We start from the raw sequence: 22,436 nt of genomic DNA on the forward strand, positions 1-22,436 counted from the left end.
AAAAAAACTATAGAGGAATAAAAGATTGATCCTGAAAGCCAAAAACAAAATTATCCATTGAATAAGGTAGAAAAAAAATCAAAAGATAGAACTACCAAATTACAATGGATAGAATAAAAGGAAGATCCTGAAAACCAAAGAAGAGAAATAAGATAGATACTAACAAAAAATAATAAAAAAGAACATAAAGTTGAAATAACCAACAAGCTCAAGAAAAACCTGGATCACAAATGTAGAAACAATGGAAGCACCAAATAAGAATTAAAATTAAAATATATGTTTATGAAACAAAAGCAACAAGAAAAAAAAAAAGAGAAAAAAATCCCAAAAATAGTTGATTTTTAAACAAAATTCAATGCTCAATTGAAAACTAACAACAGTTAATGTACATAAGTAGCCAATAGCCATCCAAAACAAATGGAAAAAGAAAAATTATAAATTGTACAACAATAGCCAACAACTATCCAAAAAGGATGAAAATAAGAAACAACTAGCTCGGAAAAAACCTAGGCAACAAAGTGAGACTCCATCTAGTTTTACAGAAACAATTAAAATTTCAACCTACTATATTACAGTTGAATGTTAATATCAAATAAAAAGATTCCCTCCAAGTATAAGGAAAAAGGGTGCAGATAACAGAAATATAGAGAATTATACCAAAAAATGGACGAGTCTCATAATGAAGTCCATGCATATCAAAAAACTTAGACAATAAAAAGAGACTCGATCTACGTCTTTAGAGCAACAAACATAGTGCCCATCTAGCCTTATAGTGAAAATAGCCTTCTATAATATTGATAAATCAAAATATCTCCCTTCAAGTATAATAAAAAATGTATAAATTAAAGAATTAAGACATAAAAGAATACAGAGAATAATTCTTATAAAATAGTTGAGTGTTAAAATGAAGTCTAAGCACATCATATCAAAATCAACAATGAACAAAAAATATAGAATATAAGAAAATCAATTTAATTCTATCGAAGGAAAAAGAGCAAAGGATAAAAGCACTCATAAAATGTTATAGATTGTAAAAGTCCTTAATATAATTAGAGATATGATGCAGCAATTTTGTGGTGCGTTGCAAATATCTTTCAATATTACAGTATACACACGACAGTATAAATAGTAAATATGCAGTTCAATCTCAATAAAAATAAATTCACTATAAATAATTTTATTTTTTAATTTTATTATAATTTTATTTTTTAAAATCTCTAAGCTGTCAAACCGTAATAATAACACAAGTATACATATCGCTCAAGTAATAAAGAGCTTTAATGGAGTCGTAAGTATCGATCCCACAGAGAGTTAGAAATTCTTACGGCTATAACGTCAACAAAATATTCAAACTATACAACTTAAGTACACAAAATAAATCTAAAGTAAATTTACTGTGCGCTAAATAAAATGTAGTTAAAAAAACTAAGTTAACTAAATTATTTTCTTAACTTCAAAAGTAAACTTATAATGACTAAACAAAATTTTGTAATAAAGAGTTCAAATTTAAGAAAGTATCCTTCCCCTTTACGATGAGTTCATGGATTGTGAAGTAATTAAAATCATTTAAAATACATATAAAATTGTATTGTGCTAAGTAGCAGCAATCATATTCTTTACCCTCTGAGAGTGCATAAAAAACATTGACTAATCCAGAGTTTGGTCTCTAAATTTGTGGTTAGGTTGAGAGAATATTGGATGTCACTCTAAAGCTTCTACTTCTCCCTCCCCTAAGGGCTAAAAATCTCGCTTTAGTTTCCAAGTAAGTGGACTTTCCAAGTAACTGGACTAAATTGTGGATTTTAATCTGTCACATTAAAATCTCAAATTATGCACCTGTTAAAGTATATTACACTATTTATTTGCACGCAACCCTATGAACTACATTCTCACATATGAAATTGAATGTAACTCTTACCTTATTGTAGAAGGCAGAGCCTTATCAAATCTTATTTTTCTCAACAAATTTTAACATTTCAACTAGCCAGATCAAAAAGTAAATGAATATCAGAGTTCAAATCATCACAAATTATCAACATTTAAAAACTTACATAACAAAATTAGTTCTTCACAAAACCATATCTCATTGTAGGGGGAAGGGTAAAGAAGACTACTCAGAATTCATGAGAATGATATGACAAAACATATATTTTTTTTATATATAAAAACAAGTTTACAAAATAAAGAAAAAAAATAACACAACTTATTTAGGACTCCTTCTCAAGCAAATCCCTTAAAGTTCCCTTTAAGCACTTTCTCTCTTTACAATCACACTCAATTCTCTCTTAGAAATGTAATGAAGATGAAAGTTCTCACCTTTCCTCTCCTCTTACAGCTCTAGAAGAAAATCCTCTCTTCTCCCAAGTCTTCTCCCAAGACGGGTTTAATGGATATTGTTCATGCTTATCTATGTTAATGGATGTTTATGTCTGTGTTCTTATGACTTCATTATTTATTTATTTTTTTTGCATTAATCATGTTATGTAACTCTATTGTTTAATGTAATGGGTATGTAAGTTAGATGTGGTGTTATTATTGATTGTGTTGCATTTTTCTTTTAATATACATACATGTTCGTCTCTGCTATATTTCATTCTCTTTCTTGTTGTTTATTCACATGTATGGTGAGAGTAAGTTTGCGCGAAGAATATTTATATAAATTGTGCCCTAAAGTAAAAATATATATTTGAATCTTTAAATTCTAGTAAAAATGTTAAATCTAATTAGGTTTTAAGGTGATTGTGAAAGGTGATGAAAGTCGGTAAGGATAACATGAACCCTTAACTAAATATTGAAAAAACTAAAATAAAATTATCTTATATAAAAAGATTACTAAACATTTAGATTAGAGTTGACTACAAATAAAATTAACCCGTCAAATATATAGAATTTAATCACTAATTACTCCAAATAATTTATTTATTTGCTAATATCCATTAAACCTCAATATTTTGAATTATATTAGGATATAATTGAGACTTTAGCCTAAGAAAGAGCTGATATTCAATGTAATAATCCTCTACAAGAATTAAAGGGAAAAAAAGACAAAAGGATAATTTGAGAAAGCTTAAGTGACACCTATCCCTTAGGCAACCATGCATTGGTGATTCTTATATCTGAGAAGAGCTTATCTTAGGCAACCATGCATTGGTGATTCTTATATCTGAAACAAGCATAAAAATAAATCCAAGGAGTTGATCACATGAGATTTAGGGAAGCGTAACCTTAGCTGATGATTGGACATCTGAAGGTCCTCTTGCTAACATGCAAGAAGTTTTGTTGGATTGGAAACTAAAAGTTGTTGATTGCTGGGTGGAAGACCAATGGGATTATGTCAAATTACAAACTTGGGTTCAGATATACGAGCTAAGAAATATCTTCTTGGTTCTTTTTACCATACAGAAGAAAGATTCCTTTATCTTCTTTAAAAGCCCTAATGGGGAGTCTATTTCCAAAACTATCCAGTTAGCACTCTAAAAGCTCTAATAGGGAGTCTATTTCCAAAAATCTAGACGGATTGCTCTAAATCAACAGTGTTGGCCGAATGTGCCAAACCGATAGAAGGACTACATGTCCTCGGCGACAGATATTCTGTAATATTTCTCATTTCCTATAAATAAGGATGTCATTTTTATAACAAAGTGTTAATCAGTGAACATTACCAGATTTTTAGTAGATTGGCACTAAAGATTTTGTCCTGTCAATATAAATGTAATACTAGCATTGGACAAGTATAATTTTTTTTGCTGATATGTCTCTAAATATTCGTAAACAATGGTGATTTTAAAATATTAGGAATATCAGGACTTATCAAGTACTTCGATGTCGCGCACATTAAAAAATTGTATGACATTGACGATCGGATAATAAGGAAACAATAAATAATTGTAAATTTATAGGATATAAAAATCGCAATATTTTATGTTTGAATGATAAGCCAACTCATGACGCGGCGCAGCTCATCTCATCACATTCCAGATGGCATGCATTTAACGGAAAGCCATCTTCCCGTTTGAACGCGTAGCTATTTGAAATTTAGACCTGTTTTTTTTGAAAAAAAAAAAAAACTTCGAAATTGTTTTACTAAATACTTATAATTTGGTCAAATTATTTTTCAAATTTCGTCCGTGAAATACGAGAAATTATTTCATATGTTGTTCGTGTTTTATCAATCATCAGAGCAAAGATGTATTTCGATGAGACTTATTTTTAAATTTTTTTTTTCAAAAAAAATTGATGGACGGTGAAGATCGGACGGCGCATACATTTTTGCATACGCTGACTGTATGGAATAATTTTTCGTCAAATGTAGGAACGAGTTTCGGCATTTAATAAAGTTAGAAGCGATTTTTATAAAAGTTAAAATAAATTAAACATTAATTTTAATATTTTTTAAATAATGTTGATATTTTTTCTTATTTTAAAAAAAACAACCGTTACTAAACTTTATCATGTCATAAAATTTTCGGAATTCAATGTTTTAATTTATAAATAGATTGAATTAAAACGCATATGTAAAAAAAGATTTAAATCGTTAAAATTATTATTTTTAAAATAATTACAAATAAGTTTTAACTTATTAATTTTGCATCCATATCGACCCTAATTAATCGTAATTGAGAATATGAAAATGCGCTCTGGGGTGAACATATGTTATTTCATCACGCAGATAATTATGGGCACATGCTCAGCCTGTTGCTGGAGAAAATATTAGGTCAGGACTCCGGATTAGCCGAAGTCTTATAGGGAAGCGACACGTGTAAAGTAGACCAATCACAGTACATTGTGATGGGTCCACTTTACACGTGACACGTCTTTATTGAACTCCGAATGAACCAAAGTCCTGACATAATATTTTCTCCTGCTGCTGCTGCAACTTTTAATAGGTGCCCCTTGTTTTATTAATGAAAGCTAAATTCAAAGAAATTTCTAGAAGTTGACTTTCCCACGTTTCATAACTTTCAGATTATGGATGATTTTCTTAATGAAAGTAATCTAGATGGAGGCAGGTAATTACAAGTGTTGCATTTAAAAAAAAAATCTTGATGTGATGGAAATAAATTTAAAGGGAATCTACATACATAGCACACAACTCTTATGTATTTGCATGTCACAAACCTAAACAACTATTATTTTTTAAAGGTGAAGTGCAACTTTTTTTCTTGTGTAGGTTTAAAAGCACTAAAATGTTTATGTATGTGTGCATAAAAAACTAAGAACAAAATTTATGAAGAGCGATTTTAAAACTTCTACTAAATTTGTTTCTTTGTAGTGATTTACGAGTATGTAATGTTCAAATCATTTGAAAAGATTCTTATAATAACTCGATTTGCTAAGAAAGTCATGGAGCTCGGAATATTAAGACTTTAGCCAATTAACGAACACATACATCTTCTCGTGATCAACAAAAATATCACAAGAATTAATTATGAGGCCTAAAAAAATAATAGTTTTAACCCAAACTAGCCTACTATAATTTTAATGTATAATTGAAGTTGCCCTCGTGTGCTTAATACTAATCGTAAATGATTTTTTTCTATCTTTAGTACTCATGTGTGTGTGTGTGTGCGCGCGTGTGTGTGTTACAAAATTGGCGAGAACATGCTCTCAACATGGTTCATCATATTATGTTGGTGCATTAGTCACAACAAAAGAAATAATTAAGAACTTATAATAACAATAATCATTATTGAAAGCTATTTTTGTCTCAACTTCTTTTCATCTTTAATTGATGATAATTAGAATTCAAGCATATCTTGGATTTAAGATGATTAAATACATCACTAAACTTGGGCAAACATATTATTATTCTTGATGATCACCATATTTGGTTACTATAGTACATACACATAAGAAAAATGTTATCATTTTTTCCTACTAATAGCTCAATTACACCCCATGAAGGCCTAACAAAGCCTTTATCCAATTACTCCTATAAGTGCACCTTCAACTACTATATCGCTTTGAATGCTATTCTCTAAGGTGCTTTATAATAGGAGATGTATCAGGAACTATCTTGATATAAATGTATGCCTTCTGTTTAATTACATCTTAGGGATACATAGAAAAATTCTTAACTCATGCTATTATTTTTAGAATCATTAGTAGAACTATCAAGAAGGACTTATCATTTTAATTGAAGAAAACCTCATGTGTTAAGGCTAAATTACGTCAATTGGTAAAGGGTGAATCACCATAACCTAATGAGTAGTTATCTCTCAACAAAAGAGATCATATGAAATGATATCAATAAAAAAATACAATGAAATGAAATTTGGTTAAAAAGTGGTATCAATGGATAAGTGAGAAATTTCAAACTTTGTAGAATTGACCTAATATTGATAATATGGGCACATCATCCCGATTCATCATACATTGAGTTTAATTAGCTATAGAGGTTGTCGGCCAAGTGTAAACATGAATTTCATATAACAAATTAATGAATTTTAACATCAAAAGAGATTCTATAGACTCTAAGTTGAGGAAAGAAGCAATCGTATATTCAAGTGAACATTTTACTTGAATATGTAAGGAGTAAAGTATATTTTTATTAATGGATAAGATGTCTAAAGAGGGATAATCAGAGAATAACTTGTCCATAAGAATAAAAACTAATAAAACATGTACTTACAACAATGTCTAGGATAGGACTACAACTAACATTTTATGCATTCTAGACAACACCTAAGTGATAAAATTCATCTTGTGAGTTAGGTGGAGGAACTCGTACACTTTCAGACAGACTTGTAATAATGCAAGATTATTTACTACTTGGAGTGGAGGATCTATTAGTACTCATAGGATACAACATGTCATTAATATTCACCAATTATAGTTTAATGCTTGTTAGAATTATTTATTATGGGTACATGTGGCACAAGCTATGACTTGTGAACTCAAGATCACAATAAGAATTCAAATTTTAATTATTAAATCCTTTTATTTTTATGAAAATTTAGCCATAGTACATGCAACAAAGAAATTACATTTTATGAAAATGATGTGTAAAATGTATCTCTTCGTTGAATAATTAGAATTTCAACTTAAAACAAATTCTTCTTAAGAGCCTAAGAATAAAAATGAGACTAATACAAAGAGCAATCATAGATAATACAGGAAAATTATCATGCTTGCACATAAAAAGGAAACATGCTAATAAAAGAATAACCAAAGGAGGATTGTCACAAGTTGGTAACATCTTAATAATGAAAATAAAAAAAGAATCTAGTGGGCTCTATATATACAAATTCATCCTAAGCCTATATAATAATAAAAATTTTTGAACTATGATATGAAATAGGACTAATCAGCTCTTAGTTCTCATCTAATCATAATTTTAATTTCTAACCTCCATGGAAATCATGCTCATACCTTAATTTTAGTGCAAAATCTTTCTATATTTAAAAGGTACATTATAATTTCAGAAAAGCATAGACTCATTTCCCAACAAAATAGAAATTATCATATAGATTTAAAACATGCAACATATAAATAAATAATTTCGGATGAGAGAAATGGCATAGCTAATAAAAAAGAGACATAAATTTATGATAATTTTGTATTGCTTTCCCTATAATCAACATAATTCACTATAAAAGATTACATATTATCCCATTATAGGAGACATTCTTAAGCTCGATAAACACAATAATAAAAAACATCATAAGAAATTGGATAATATAATGAATGTGCAATATGCTAAATTTAAGATTTGCAACCTAGAAAGAGAACTATGCAACAATCTTGTGGTGGAAGAAGAATTACAAGAAGCTCAAGTTGAGTTAACAAAATTCTTAACATGGAGGGAGCATAAAGTTGGTAAAATATATTTTGTGGAAGAAGATAAAAACACCAGATTCTATAATTCTTCCAACAAGAGTATGAGGCAAGACAATACTATATTAACAAATAAGGATGAGTGGAGAGGTTAGATTACCAACCATGAAGATATGATAGAAAGTGGATTATGATGCTTCCAACACATGTTTTCAACTATTCATGTCCAACTCTCAGCCTTGGTTATTGAACTTTTAGAAGATAGTAGTGACTTTGTTAAATGCCTTAATCTGCTCAATATTCCTTCTTATATGGAGTTTTCAAAAGCTATAAATGATATTGATAGTTTCAGGATGGTTGGACCTGATGGCTTCACTGTTGGCTTTTATAAATCCAGTTTAGATATTATCAAGAAGGATTTAACATGTGCAATTAAAAGCTTCATACATGATGTATAGCCTCAGAAATTTTCCAAAACCTCCATTATTACATGTATCCCAAAATCAAATGAGAAAAATGATTTTTTGGCGTTTTACACCCATCAATTTAGCCACAATGTACACTAGAATTATTATCAGAATCATGATGAAAATGCTTCAACCACATTTGAATGTTTTGGACAACCCTCATCCAACATACTTCATTTAAGATAGGAGTATCATTGACAACATCCTCATAGCACAAGAGCTTCGTTTATTTATTGATAAGATATATAGAGGGGCAATCTTGTCTTTAAACTTGACATTAAGAAGGAATATGATAACATTAGCTACTATATCATTTTGGATATCTTACAAGCAAGGGGCTTCAAGAAAGAGTTTTGTAATTTTATTACTAGAGTGCTTAGTAATTATTACTATATTGTCATCAATGTTCAACCTCAAGGGTACTTCAAAACTACTAAAGTTATCAAATAAGTTGATCCTCATTCTCCTATAATTTTCATCCTTATTTTTTATTACTTTTCCATGTACATCATGAATCACCAAGGTTGTCATCAGATGGTTTAGTACTAATCTAGAGAAAAATGAAACATTTTAATTTATCCTTCAATGATGATATGATATTATTCAGTAATGCCAAAAAAGTTGATTAGAAAAATGTTTAATTAACTCCAACACCTTGAAGATGTATGTGGTATGTGCTTTAATAAAGGTAAATGAACTTTCTACGTGGGAAAATGTGTATCTCTACAAAAACAAAGATGGATTTAATCCACTAGAGATTACCTATGTGTTTAATTGCCTCTAAAATGTTTGGGCATCCAAATCAGTAAAGGTAAAAGAAAAATTATGCAATTTCACGAAGTCATCCAAAAAATTAGTCAAAAGATTCATTCTTCTAAAAATGCTTTGCTTTTTGCATAGTGATAAGATAACTCTCCTAAAGATTGTCCTCAATTTCATTCCTCTATATTCCATGTACATATTAAAAATGCAAAAGTGCATTCAATACAAATTAGAAAAGTTTTCTAACAAAGTTTTGTGGGGTTGGAAGGATTGCATGCTCCATTGGTCTAGCTAGAAAAAACTTTGTAAAACAAAAGATGAAGGAGGTATGGGTTTAAGATACATTACATTTTCCATTGAAATTAATTATGTGAAACTATAAGTTAGGTTATGAACAAATAACTAACTATGGACTATTTTATGAGGGATAAATATTGCAGTAACTCACACCCATCCTCTATACAATCACACTCTAGTGATTATTATATTTGAAAAGAACTCTTCAAGTTTAAAAATAAAGCTAGGGAGTTTATCACTTAGTCTTTGGGGGAGAGTAACCTTAGCTTTTGTTATGATGATTGGACATCAGAAGGTTTTTTTTGCTAACATGCAATAAGGTTTGATGGATTTGCACCAAAAGATTGTTGATTGTTGGGTGTAAGCCATTATGCTACTCTCAAGTTACAAACTTTGGTTTGGAAAAAAACTGAGAAATATATGTCTGGTTCCTTGTAATAGACAAAAGAAATATTTTTTAACCATTAAAAGCTCTAACAAGAAGTATATTTTCAAAACTATTGAGTTGGCACTACATTTTGTACTTGTGGTTGATTGGGGTACTTTCATTTGGAGTTGAATGACTAGACATTCTCAATGATTTTTCATATAGAGACCTTTTACTATCTAATCTTTACAAATTAAATTCTTAAAATAAATGGGCTTAGAATTTCCTCTTTATGTCACCTATGTGAGATGGAAGAGGAAAGTACGATTCATATCTTTTTAGATGTAGTTTTTCCTTCACTCTTTGGAGGAAGGCTAGTTTTGCTTTCAAAATTGATATTCCTTATGCTAATTTTTTGTCTTTATTTGAATTTTTTCTTATTTGGAAAGGGCTTCAACACTAGCCAAGAAATTTGAGGAGTTTAATTCACTTCATCATACTTTGGTTCCTTTTAACTACTAGAAAAAATGCTAAGCATAAAAATAGTTTTGTCTTTATTGATATTACTTTTCTGCAAATCATAGCATTTATTTACAAAACATTGATGTATTACAAGTTGAAGGAAAAATTTTTGGTTGACATTTATGGCAACTTTGACCTAAAGAGCATTTGCATAAATATTATATCCCAAAAACTGATTCACCTTGTGTCTTTGTCACCAACACCCACATTTTGAATTAAAGTTAATATTGAAGATAGCTTCTTTGATAATAGAACACGTGTTGCAAGTGCTTTTAATGATGATTGTGGGAGAAATCTGTTATTTCTCTTTTCTTCGTGTAATGTCCGGTCCGCCTAACCTGTTGAAACAATTGCAGTACATTATGCTTTGAAAGTGGCCTCTTATATGAGTTGGAACTTCACTCTCAGGTGATTATTAATACGTGCATATTAGTCAGTCAAGGATCTTGTAATCTTCAGTTAATCGTGACCATGTTATTGGAAGAGAATCACCTTTACAAAAGAAGAAAATCAACTTGTAGATTTATTCGTTAAACAATGTGCTTTTTCTGAAACCGTAAAAATAGACGGTAATCGTGCAAACAACTTAATATTCTCCTAAATGGGGTCGCTTCCAGTATAATTTTTACGAAAATGATTTTGCTCGTAAATGAATATGCTTTTTCTCAGTTTTGCTTTTAATTAGCATTGATTAATGAAATTATTTGTTTTATAAATATATATATATATATATATATATATAGACACACACACACACCACTCAAATGTTTGTGGGAATATTTGTTCAGGATGACATATTTTTTTGGTCAAATGTAATATTAGCACAGGAGAACTATAGTTTTTGCTGACATGCATCGAAATATTCCTAACTAATAGTGATTTTTGTTTTGCATGGATCCAAAAATATCAGAATGGGTTGTAATGTTGTCGTTAGACCGGATAGACGGCTTGAGGTTCCTTTAAAAATTGGGACGATAAGTTCCCAATGATATTGAACATCGGATAACTTATAAGTTCTGATGATAAGACAGTTTGACAAATTCGCACTCTTTTTAAGTTTAAATGATAAGCCAACGGATGATGCGGTGACAGCTAACTTCATCAGAATCCAGATGGTTTCAGTTTGAACGTGTAGCCATTTGGAATTCAGAAAAGGTTTAAAATGCTTCGAAATTGCTTTTTTTTTTTTAAATGCTTTTAATGAGGATAAATGATTTTCTTATAAAGATTAAAAGAAATTAAATAATAATTTAAATTTCTTTTAAATAATGTGGATATTTTTCTTATTTTTAAACTTAATCATTTTATAAGCTTTATGAATTCAATGTCCTAATATAAGAATTTCTTTTTTTTTTACCCAAAATTTAACATAATTTAAGCTAATCTTAATATTGTTTTATTTTAGAACAAAGTTCGTAGCACCGGTCGCTTAAAAAAAATTTATCTCTTCACATTTCTGTAACCCTTTTGAGTATATGGGCCCGTCCTACGAGGCAGTCGGCTGACGACAGAGATGGTTATTCAATGGTGGTCGCTCGACGGTGATTACTTGACGGATGGAGTTGGTCGCTCAACGCATCGAGGTGGTCAATTGTTCTCTGCTACCATCAGATCTCCTCTATATTTGTGCGGTCACTTTTTTTTCATACACAAATGCCCCCAAGTCTCTTATTTCTTGGAAGTGTTGCGATAAAAATAAAAGTGTTTGAATATACAAAAAATGCAATCATGATAATGCGCCAATTATACTCCCTTTATTTCAGCGTCGCTTAGCGCTTTGTTTTCTCCGGTCTCAAAGTGCTCTGATGAGGCCTATTCGAGCTAGTTTTTAATCTGTCACCCAGTCAACACTTGTAAATAAGTGTTAGTTATTTATTTAAGAAATATATAAAGCTATGGATCGGTTTTTACCTTTGCTTCTTTTGTATCTTACCCTTATCGCGTCATTTGATTGTGACAGTTGGATGTTTTGGATTGGTCGACGACTCAAGTCCACGAAAAGACCACTATCATTTTTCATGTATTGTAGTTCATTGACCGCTTATCTCAAGTCTTACAAAGCATATGTCTTGTTTGCATGGTCGGTTAATCGCCTCGGTTGTCAAGACTTAGGCGAATCTTGTCGCTGCCTTCGCGGGAGTAATCGATGAGACTCGCTGCTAGGGTGATTTGTACAATACTCTTCGCGGAGCTTGTCGCTACTAAGCAGGAAATCATCTCCAAAGCTTTTACCTGTTTCTAATTTAGAGACATGGCTTTTTAAGCTTGGTTGGACCTAAAAAAAACATAATTAGAAGAGTTTTATAAATATATTTTAGAAAAATATTAAATATTATTGATGGATATTTCGATCGACCAAAATATTTTTGTTGCCTGGATTTTTCGGTTGCTAGGAATTTTTGTCTTCTTGTGAGATTTTGTGTCGGCTGGAATTATTCGCCAACTGGCTTCCTTTGAACTCTGCTGCCACATCCATCCTTTCAAGCGATAGCTTCATGCATCGCAAGAAGGATGTTTGACCCACAAAGTTCTCCACTAGCAGGATCCACCTTCAAGCTCCTCGATCATCGCCGCCAATCAACCCCAATTCCGATCGAACATCTCTCTTCCATTTTCTTGGCCTTTTGCAATCTTTCAGTGGCTCGAAATTTTGATCACCTGGAGTTACACATCGCTCCTCTAGATTTTGTTGCCTGAATTGTACGTTAGCTGGCTGGTTTTGCACTTCTTCTAGAAATCACATGGTGAGAGAGCTTTCTGCCGACATTTAGATGATGAATATTGACAACCAACAGGGACATCAAGGAGCGGCTGGACCCGACATTTGGGGGAATTTTCGGCGATAGACAGGAGGAGAGTGAGCTATCATGACAGAAGGTTTCGACTCGAAAATGCCTCCTCAGAGCACTTCAGGACAACATAAAATAAGGCGCTATGTGACACCGAAATCAAAGGAGTATATGTGGCGCATTATTATGATTATATTTTTTGCATATTTAATATCTCTTAATCTTATTACAACTTCACTTCGAAGAAGTATGAGACTTAGGGGCATTTGTGTATGACCAAAAAGTGCTCGCACAAATCTAGAGGAGAATTGATGGTAACAAAGACTGTCTGACCACTTCGGTAAGTCAAGCGTCCACCGTCGAGTGACCACCTCAGCCGTTAATTGATTGTATCATTGGACAAATCCAAATATATGAAAGGGTGCCAGAGATGTGAAGAGGTATCGACAAAAGTAACTCCGTGGGACAGCCTTATACTTTTATATTTTTCTTCCTTTAGTCTATAAATAGAGGGTTTTTTTTTGTAAAAATGAGACTCGATGCAATTTTGTCTTTCCCTTCTCTTGTAAACAATATTTTGAATATATAAAAGCTGAAGGGGTCTGGGGTTGTGTAACCCTCCCTTCTCCCCCCCCCCCCCCCCTGTTTCCTACTGCTCTATGCATTTGCATATAGCATAAGACAAATTTGGATTTAGAATCGTATGACCAAAAAGCGCCCTCACAAATCTAAAGGAGATCTGACGGTAGCAGAGACAGAATGACCTCCTTGATTCATTAAGTGACCACGGTTGATCGACCACCTAAGTTCATCAAGCGACCAACATCGAAAGATCACCTAGATCCATTGAGCGACCACCTCAATCCGTCAAGTGACCACCTTAGTTTGTCGAGCGACTATCGTCAAGTGACCATCACGGTTGTCGGCCAACTACCTTGTAGGACAAGCCCAGATACGTGAATGGGTGTCGGACACATGAAGAGGTGCAAACGAAAAATAACTACTAGGGGCAATCTTGTATTTTTACTTTTGTCCTCCTTACTCTATAAACAGAGGACCTTTTATGTAAAAAGGTTATCCAATCAATTTTAGCTCTTCCATTCTCTTGTAAACAATATTTTTAATATATAAAATGGGTCTGAGAGCCTGGGGAACACCCTCATTTTACCTTCATGGGGGCAAGAGCTACATCACTCTCCCTTCCTCTCTCTGTGCCTTAGGCATGTATCAGAGAAATATTTGCGTACGAAAAAAGTACAATGAGTTGCTTACATGCTTACATTTTAGATTATTCGAGGGTATAATTATGTTACACTTAAGTTATACCCCCTTGTAATTCTTCTTGACCTAAGTGTAACCTAGCTATACCCTCCGAATAACCTAAAATGTACCCAATATTTCTCCATGTATCACAGGGCAATTTTGAATTGAACATATGGTGCAACCGAGAAATACCATAAACAAATAGATGAGAGACACGAAGAAAAAACACTCATAGCTGAGAGCATATAAAGGAAAACATCGCAATAGTAAATTCAAGATCCAAAAAATCTTATTTCCATCGTCTTATGAAAAGATTTGACTCGAAGGCAAAAAACGAATTTAGACACGAAAGCCAAAAATCCGCAATGGCCAAAATTCCCTCCTACGTGCGAAATCGCGCCGTCAATTGTAAAATCGGACGACAGATAAATGAGCATGAAGTTGGGCAGCACATTAATTTGTTGATCTCTCTTTCAATAATAAATTCTTTTGTTGCTCTGATAACTTCAATTTGAGGTCCGAGCCACTGCATTGAAGTGCGAAGAGCATATTTGTCTTGCTTTGGTTTCTGAAGAGGATCCATTACATGGAGCTTTGTAGCCGTTTTCATGTTAGAGCCGCCTTTGAATGCTTTCCATGATGGCGGCGACTTCAAATTGGTCTGGATGGTGCTTGAGCTTGTGGGTGAGGTGGTTGGTGTACTCTGTTTTTCCCTGCACCACCGTGCAGAACAGAGCGGAGAGAATCTCTTGCATGATAGTGAGGATGTTGGTTTTGAAGAGGACGATGGAGGCGAGACCGGAGCCGATGGCGGTTAACGGGTGCAAGGCCTTCTTTTGGCTGAAGTATAAAGAAACCAGTGGAGATGCTGGCGAGATGAAAAGCAGTGATGGCATCGACGGTGGAGCTGTTGGGAGTGGAAGCTTTGGAGTTTGGACAACTTGGGAGGATTCCGACAATGTGGGAGAGAGGGATGAGGTTGCCGGAGGCTACAATGGTGGGGCGGAGAGGGAGGCAAGGTGATGTTTCTATTAAGGAGGGTGGCAATCTGTCGATTGCCGAAAAATCACTCGTTCGCTCCCCCTTCGATCACCAAAATTCGGCCGAATCCTCCAGCTGACGAGCTCCACGAAGGGTACTAACAAATCACCCCAGCAGCAAGCGCCAAAGCAACAACAATATTCACTTAAGCCTTGGCCTAAGATGAGGCCCGATTGAGGCGATGAACCGACCGAACAAATGAGACACATGCTTCGTAAGATTTGAGTCAAATGATCAGCGAACTACAATACATCAATAACAACCGATGGCCTTTTCAAAGGCTTGAGTCGGCATCAAACCCAAAACATCCAATTGTCGCCGTTAAATGACACGATTAGGGTAAGATACAAAATAAACAAATGTAAAAATTGATCCAGAGCTTTATTTATTTCTTGATTAAATTACTAACATTTACTTATGAGTGTTGACTAAGTGAAAAATTAATAATCGGCTCGAAAAGGCTTCATAAGAGCACTTCGAGACCGGAAAAAATAAGGTTTAACCGTAGCCGAAATCAAGGGAGTATAATTGACGCATTATTATGATTTTATTTTTGACATATTTAAAGTTTCTCATTTTTATCTCAACTTTACTTCCAAAAAGTAAAAGACTTGGAGGCATTTGTGCATAACCAAAAGGTTTCCACACAAATTTAGAGGATATCTGACAGTAACACAGACCGATTGACCATCGACCGAGCTACCACAGTCAAGCAACCACCTAGATCCGTCGAACAACCACTCTGTCTGTTCACCAGCCACTTTGGTCGCCGAGCGATCACCGTCGAGCGACCACCTAGGTCCATCAAGTGACCACCTCAGCCCGTCGAGTGACCAACGTCAAGGGGTCACCTCGGCCGTCGACCGACTTCCTCGTTGAACAGACCCAGATAGAAGTGAAGAGGTGCCAACGACAATAACTCCAAGGGTCAGTTTGTACTTTTATATTTGTCCTCCTATAGTCTATAAATAGGGGACTTTTTATGTAAAAATGGGACCCGACAGTTTTGGCTCCCCCCTTCTCATCTAAACAATATTTTTAATATATAAAATGGTACTGAGAGTCGTGGAAACACTTTTATTTTGTCCCGCTGGGAGCAAACGCTGTGTCACTCTCGCGTCTTATCTCACCCAATCTCTCCCTCTCTTCCTCTCTGTTTCCTACCGCTCTATGCCTTGGGCAAACACGATAGGACGAATTTGGATTGAACAGTGAACATAATGTTATTTCATGAGGCTCATAATTATAGGCGCATGCTTGGCTCCATTTAGAGCAGAACCTGTTGCTACAATTTTTAATGTATTCATGTTCCTTTATGGTGTTCTGCCTGTATTCATGAAAGCCTAACGAATGGGTGTGCTCCTGTCCATTCATGTCACAATATTCCTCATATTTTTTAATGTATTCATGTTCCTTTATGGTGTTCTGCATGTATTCATGGAAGCCTAATTAAAAGAAATTTCTGAAAGTTGGCTTTCCACTTTTTCTTAACTTTCAGATCATGGATTATTTTTCTAATGAAAATATGAATCTGGATGCAATTTTAAATATAAAAAAAATCCTGATGTCCATGCATGCTTCGGAACAAAGAAAATGTAGATTGGGTCCTGAAGGTTCCAAATCAATTTAGAGCTTGAACAAATTCACCAACATTTTTAGATGCAACTGATGTGCTCCTGTTCATTCATGTCACAATATTCCTCATATAATGAAGACTAATTTTTTTGACATTCTTCAAAAATAATAGGCACAATTTTTAATAAATCTAAATGAGTTTGTAAATAAATTTATCGAGCAAACTTTCAAATTGACTAATTAGACATACGAAGCTTTGATTCATCAGCCATGAAGGAAACAACATTGTTACATGCATAACTGATCAGAGTAGGTGTGATAGAAATGAACCAAAATTATTGTTGATGTTGGCCATCTGATCGGGTCTTGATACGATTGGGTCATCCAACTCCGCCCAAAGAAGTATAAGTGCTATCAAATTTCCTGATATATTTGTATGAAGAAAAAAACACTCTTGTTGATCACAATATTCAATTATATATAGTAATTGAATATAAGAATTGTGACATCATTTTTTTTCCTATAATTGGACCTTCAACTACTATAAATCCTTTGATGCTATTCTATAAGGTGTTTTTTCTTAATAGAAGACATATCAAGATTTATTTTGATATAAAACTTCACTTCTTCACAAAGTAAATTATCCCCTCCTAATATATATATATATATATAGATATATCTTAATAGCATAAATTTGCCAAATCCTCAGAAAATACATATAAAAAACTCACTTATGAGAAGAATATCCTCAATATGGAGAAGCGTTCTACCTCACATCTCACTTGACAAAGCAATGCATCACCTCTTCCTCCATAATCTATAAAATTGCAAGGTTAATATCAAAGAATAATACATATCTGAACACTTTGAAAATTATAAAGTTTAACGCCAACACATAGTACTACCCTCTTTCAGCTCCAATCAATATATGCTCTCTACCTACTTAACTTATGCATACCCAATCAATTACATTTGAATTTCAGTTGCGTAAGACAGGTTGAAATGTTAAGTTAAATTATGATTCGCTTATCCCTCTTCATTTTGCTTGTTTTTCTTCGTACTTCATCCCTTAAATGAATTAATCTTGCATATTTTTTAATGAGATTTGTGTTTGTTTTTGGCGTTTACTAGCTTTTATGATCAACACTGATCTACGTAAATTAATGTCATCATTTGTCAATGCCTGTAGCTTGCTCATCGTCGCAACGACACGCTTTTTGCTCGTCACCACAACCACTACCGTTGTCATACCCACCGCTCACCCCCACTCTTCACTGCTATTACCCCCACTCGCCGCCACCTCCCATTGTGTTTTTTACAGCCCCTCCCTCTGCACACAGCTTGCTGCCATTAAGCTTAACATTTATTTTTTACATTAAAATCACTTCTCTTCAAATCAAACAAAAAATATAGTCCTACAATTATTTTACATTAAAACAAATTAATAAAATATTTCAAATAAAAATAATAATATCAAAAAATAATATATTTCGAATATAAAGTATTACTTTAACATTATATTTCTTTTAAATAAGACACAGTACCTTACCATCTTTTCAAAGGACATTCTACAATTTCATAGCTTCTAAAAATCTATTTAAATAACTTTTTTTAGTAACCTATTCGACCATCCTTTAGCCAACAAAAACACAATTTCTACGAAACTAAATTTTTTTTTTGTAGTATAAACCAATCGTTTGTTACGTCAACGATGAGTTGAAAGGGTCCATTTGGGGCAGCTTATGCATTTCAGGATAAGCTGTTTATCCTGAAACGCAGCCTGCAGGCCGGCCGCGGGGGTCGAACTCCTTATCAAGTATCCTTATCATAAGACCATCAAGTATCTTTATGATTCAACGTGGTGCACAAGAAACTAGGAAAAGAATTATAACTTGTATTACATATTACAGAAAAAGAAAAAAGTATAAAGGTTGTCATCCAATACAAATAACATCAAAAAAGGGCAGAGAGAGATTGAAAAATTGTAAACTTAATTTAAATTTACCAGCTAAACAATACATAAAATTAAGGGGAAAAAAAGACTACTAATAAGAATAGACATGATACAAAAGCATTGAGAATTCATTTGTAAAAAATCACATATTTTATAAACAAATTAGTTATATACTCTCTACCCGTTCCAAATTATGGGCAGCGCCGCACTGTGTTAACTTTGTTCAGTTATCTTTGTTATCTAACTCCTATGATACCAATGTACCTCGCACGTATTATCAAGTTTCCAGAGTTGATAATTTCATTGATACATTTCTCAGATTGTTTGTTGTCTGCAGCTAAACCAACTTCATTTCAGCATATTTTTATCTTCTTTCAAAATTTCATTATCAATTCCAAGGAAAAAAATATTTAACAGGAGCTTAACTTGTTTTATGTTACCTTTGCTCATCATCATCATCAAAACTGCTAATAGCACCAGCTAATCAAACCTAACAAACAGCCGCGAGTAATTAAAAAAAAGAACTATATCAAATATCACAATAGACAACTTGTCCCTGATCTGAAAAAACTGCACATGCAGAGATATTATCTTGATGTTACCTGACCTATACATTTTTACTGTTCCTCGTTCGCTACTGAATCGCTACTGAATCAGTCTACTCCACAGCTGGAACCTGCAGCAAAACTATACTGCACACATTCAAAATAGATGAGATATTAGCCTCATAACGTAAATCTTCATATCTGATTACAATTACAAACAAATAATACAAAGTAAGATGCTATTTGCTCAAAAGTTTTAGCAAATGCCTCGTTACACTATCTGCATAGAGAGAAAATATTACATCCAAACTCCGGAGTTAATTTGTGTCCGGAGTCCAATGATGGGGGCGCCACGTGTTAGGTGGGCCCCACCGCGATACACTAGCATTGACCAGCGTTAAAAGCGGTGGGGTCCCCTTGACACATGAAGCCCCACCATTAGACTCTGGATGCGTCCGTAGTCCGTATGTAACATTTTTTTTCTGCATAGAACCTTTATAAATCAGCAAAATTTTAAAGATAATTACTTCAAAACAGCTACAAAAAAAGTTGGTACAGTAATAGAGCAGCGCAGCATAGAGAAATCACTATTAGGTTGTCTATATCATAACATGGAGCTGATAGATCAAATTTTGTTAAAAATAAATAAAAACCTAGCATGGGCTGGAGCCTCATATCCCGGTTGTAAGCCCTTTGACATTTTTACAGTACTTGTATGCAAAAATTGATGAGAATTCTCAGAGGCAATCAACTTCATGAATTCAGCATGGTCAATCAGCCAGCACAACAACACACATAAATAGAAGAAATGTATTAACAAATGCAAGGTGCGTAATGAATCCAGGAAAATGGAAAAGAATGTTGCCTGCTGTAATAGAGTTACTTCTCGTAGAAAGTTATTAATTCCTCATTGTCTAAAAAAGCAGAGTAGAAATTACCATATTACATTTGAAGGGAAGTTTGTTCATCTCTATGAAACTAGTGGCGACTTCAGTTTTAGAACAAAATATTTCCAAATGAAATTGAAGCGCATAAAAGATGGCACCAACCAAAACCTTAGATGATGTGGATTCATAAACCCAAACCGAAACCCAGATGATGAAAAGATGGTACTCCAGAAAGCAAATACAATTGTCCATTAATAACGGATAGCTCCCAATCAGTAGGCATCAAATTGATGGATGATGGTTTAGGTGCAATAATAATCCATCCCATTAAAACATCCAACAGAAATGTAATACAACAGATAAAACTGCTTTGTGTTAAGATTTCATCATGAATAACAAGCAGCTTATTTGATTCCAAGTGGTGGAAGTCGCTAACAAGATCTCACTTATGCTGAGAAAAGATTTGAAAATACATCAAGATTCTGAATTCTTCCGCGTCTATCTAAAGAATACAAGAAATTTGTTTATCTTGCACATGAATAAATGGCAGAAATTGTTTCCAACAGGCATTTAATAATAACCAAGCACGCAGATAACATATTACACTTAAAAAGCACGTCCTTCCTAACTGGAGGCGTAAAATTTAGAAATATATATAAATATATATATATATATATATATCAACTGCAACCTACAAATTGAACACCAGAGAGGATGTAAAACAGTGAGAGGTAAGTTGCATAATGTAGTAATAATGAAAAATGGAGGTTAAAATGACTACTGTGAGGCATTTCCAGATAAGGTGTTCCCTGCTGAAATATAAAAAAACTACATACACATAAATCATCTCATTAACCAAAATGCACATAACTACTTTCACAGGGGTGGAATAAGCAAAACAATTAACTTCGGATTTCTTATTTCAATCATGAAATGTCAAAGCAGAAATTTTCTTGTGATTAGGAAACGGAAAGCTTAGTTAACTATAAGACAATGTTATCTTCAATAGTATTTGGATCTAGTCAGGAGCAATTCAGAAACCAAAAATTGTGACCTTCACACGCATGAAATATGAAATACTTGAGAAAGCACTAGCAGACGAACAAATACACATAGGAAGCTACCTTCCACGGTCATTTGCTGTTTAGTTAATTCAGGACTACCATGCTGCAAACTAGGAATCTGACTTGTGACTGCTGGAAATCAGACCACTGGAGAGGGGGCATGGATCTTCTGGCAGTAGCTCTGCATCGACAGATGTATGATACACATATTTGCTTTCATTAGAAATCCTATTTTCAATTCCTGTAGATAAAGCAGGTGAGGCCTCTACTGGAGCAGCATAGTTATCTGCCTCAGAAGAAATCTTAGAGGCATATGTTTCTTGGTATTTGGAGGCTTCAGGTAAGGTGGGGGGCAATATAACATGGATAGTCGATTTGCTAGAACCTTGCTTGCCATTTGACAGTACTTCAAGACTGCTTGACCTCCCTCCCTTAAATGTACCCCATAAGAAGAGTAATCTGTTCCAACCTGTATAGTGGGTAAAAGAACCCTCAATTCAGGCGAAAGAGATATTAAGAGTGTATGGACAGCTTAGGACTAACAAAATTAAGATTGCAACTCACGCTGGGAGTTTTCAGATAACTTATTTGATGGAAAAATAAGAAGCTCAAAACCACCAAAGTACCCTTTGAGTGCTAGGTCAAACTTGAGCATCTTATCCAAAAGCTTGCAGTAACTACTTCTATAACTGTAAAATGAAAAAGGAAATTTAGATATTAGTAAATTTTCTTAATGCAAAAAATCAAGAATAGATTTAACAGAAATAAACTAAAACTTTAAAACATACCTCTCAATATCTTTAGCAAAGAAAAAAAGAGCAATATTTTTTTCTTTAGCATGGTTTCCATGAAATTGCGGAGGCCAAGAGCTTATACAAGGCACTTCTTCCAATTGTACTTTGTAGGGAGGGAAATTTTTTGCCGCTTCCAACACCTTGCTTGAAGCATAACTTGAGAAATGAGCTTGAAGTCCATCACAACACTCAGTAAGCCTTCCTGCTCTAAGCACCTCAAAACCACCTCTTCATGTAGACATGGCATTTATGAAAACAAGAGATTCAAGGAATTAGTTAATCAGTGCCAGAAACAAATCCTGATGATTTTTTTAATCAAAAGCATATAAAAGT

At 33.5% G+C, this 22,436-nt stretch overlaps 1 protein-coding gene and 1 pseudogene across 7 annotated transcripts in view; both read right to left on the bottom strand.

The window, feature by feature from the left end:
• Positions 1-14,625: 14,625 nt before the first annotated feature.
• Positions 14,626-16,715, bottom strand: LOC110030493 (annotated as a pseudogene).
• Positions 16,716-19,019: 2,304 nt separating this feature from the next.
• LOC110030495 overlaps positions 19,020-22,436 on the bottom strand; it is a 29,115-nt gene continuing 25,698 nt past the window's right edge. The window contains exons 8-13 of one of the 7 annotated variants that reach the window (XM_020733225.1): positions 22,098-22,331; positions 21,874-21,998; positions 21,370-21,778; positions 19,416-19,505; positions 19,254-19,303; positions 19,020-19,144 (exon numbers count right to left, since the gene is read on the bottom strand). In XM_020733225.1, the coding sequence (XP_020588884.1) occupies positions 21,420-21,778; positions 21,874-21,998; positions 22,098-22,331 (718 nt within the window). In that variant the 3' untranslated portion in view covers positions 19,020-19,144; positions 19,254-19,303; positions 19,416-19,505; positions 21,370-21,419. Of the gene's footprint in view, positions 19,145-19,218; positions 19,506-19,769; positions 20,697-21,369; positions 21,779-21,873; positions 21,999-22,097; positions 22,332-22,436 lie in introns of those variants that run through there. The other 6 variants (XM_020733224.1, XM_020733228.1, XM_020733226.1 and 3 more) reach the window with 6 other exon arrangements.

The sequence above is a fragment of the Phalaenopsis equestris genome, unplaced genomic scaffold (genome assembly GCF_001263595.1).
Source record: "Phalaenopsis equestris unplaced genomic scaffold, ASM126359v1 Scaffold000727, whole genome shotgun sequence".
NCBI lineage: Eukaryota > Viridiplantae > Streptophyta > Magnoliopsida > Asparagales > Orchidaceae > Phalaenopsis > Phalaenopsis equestris.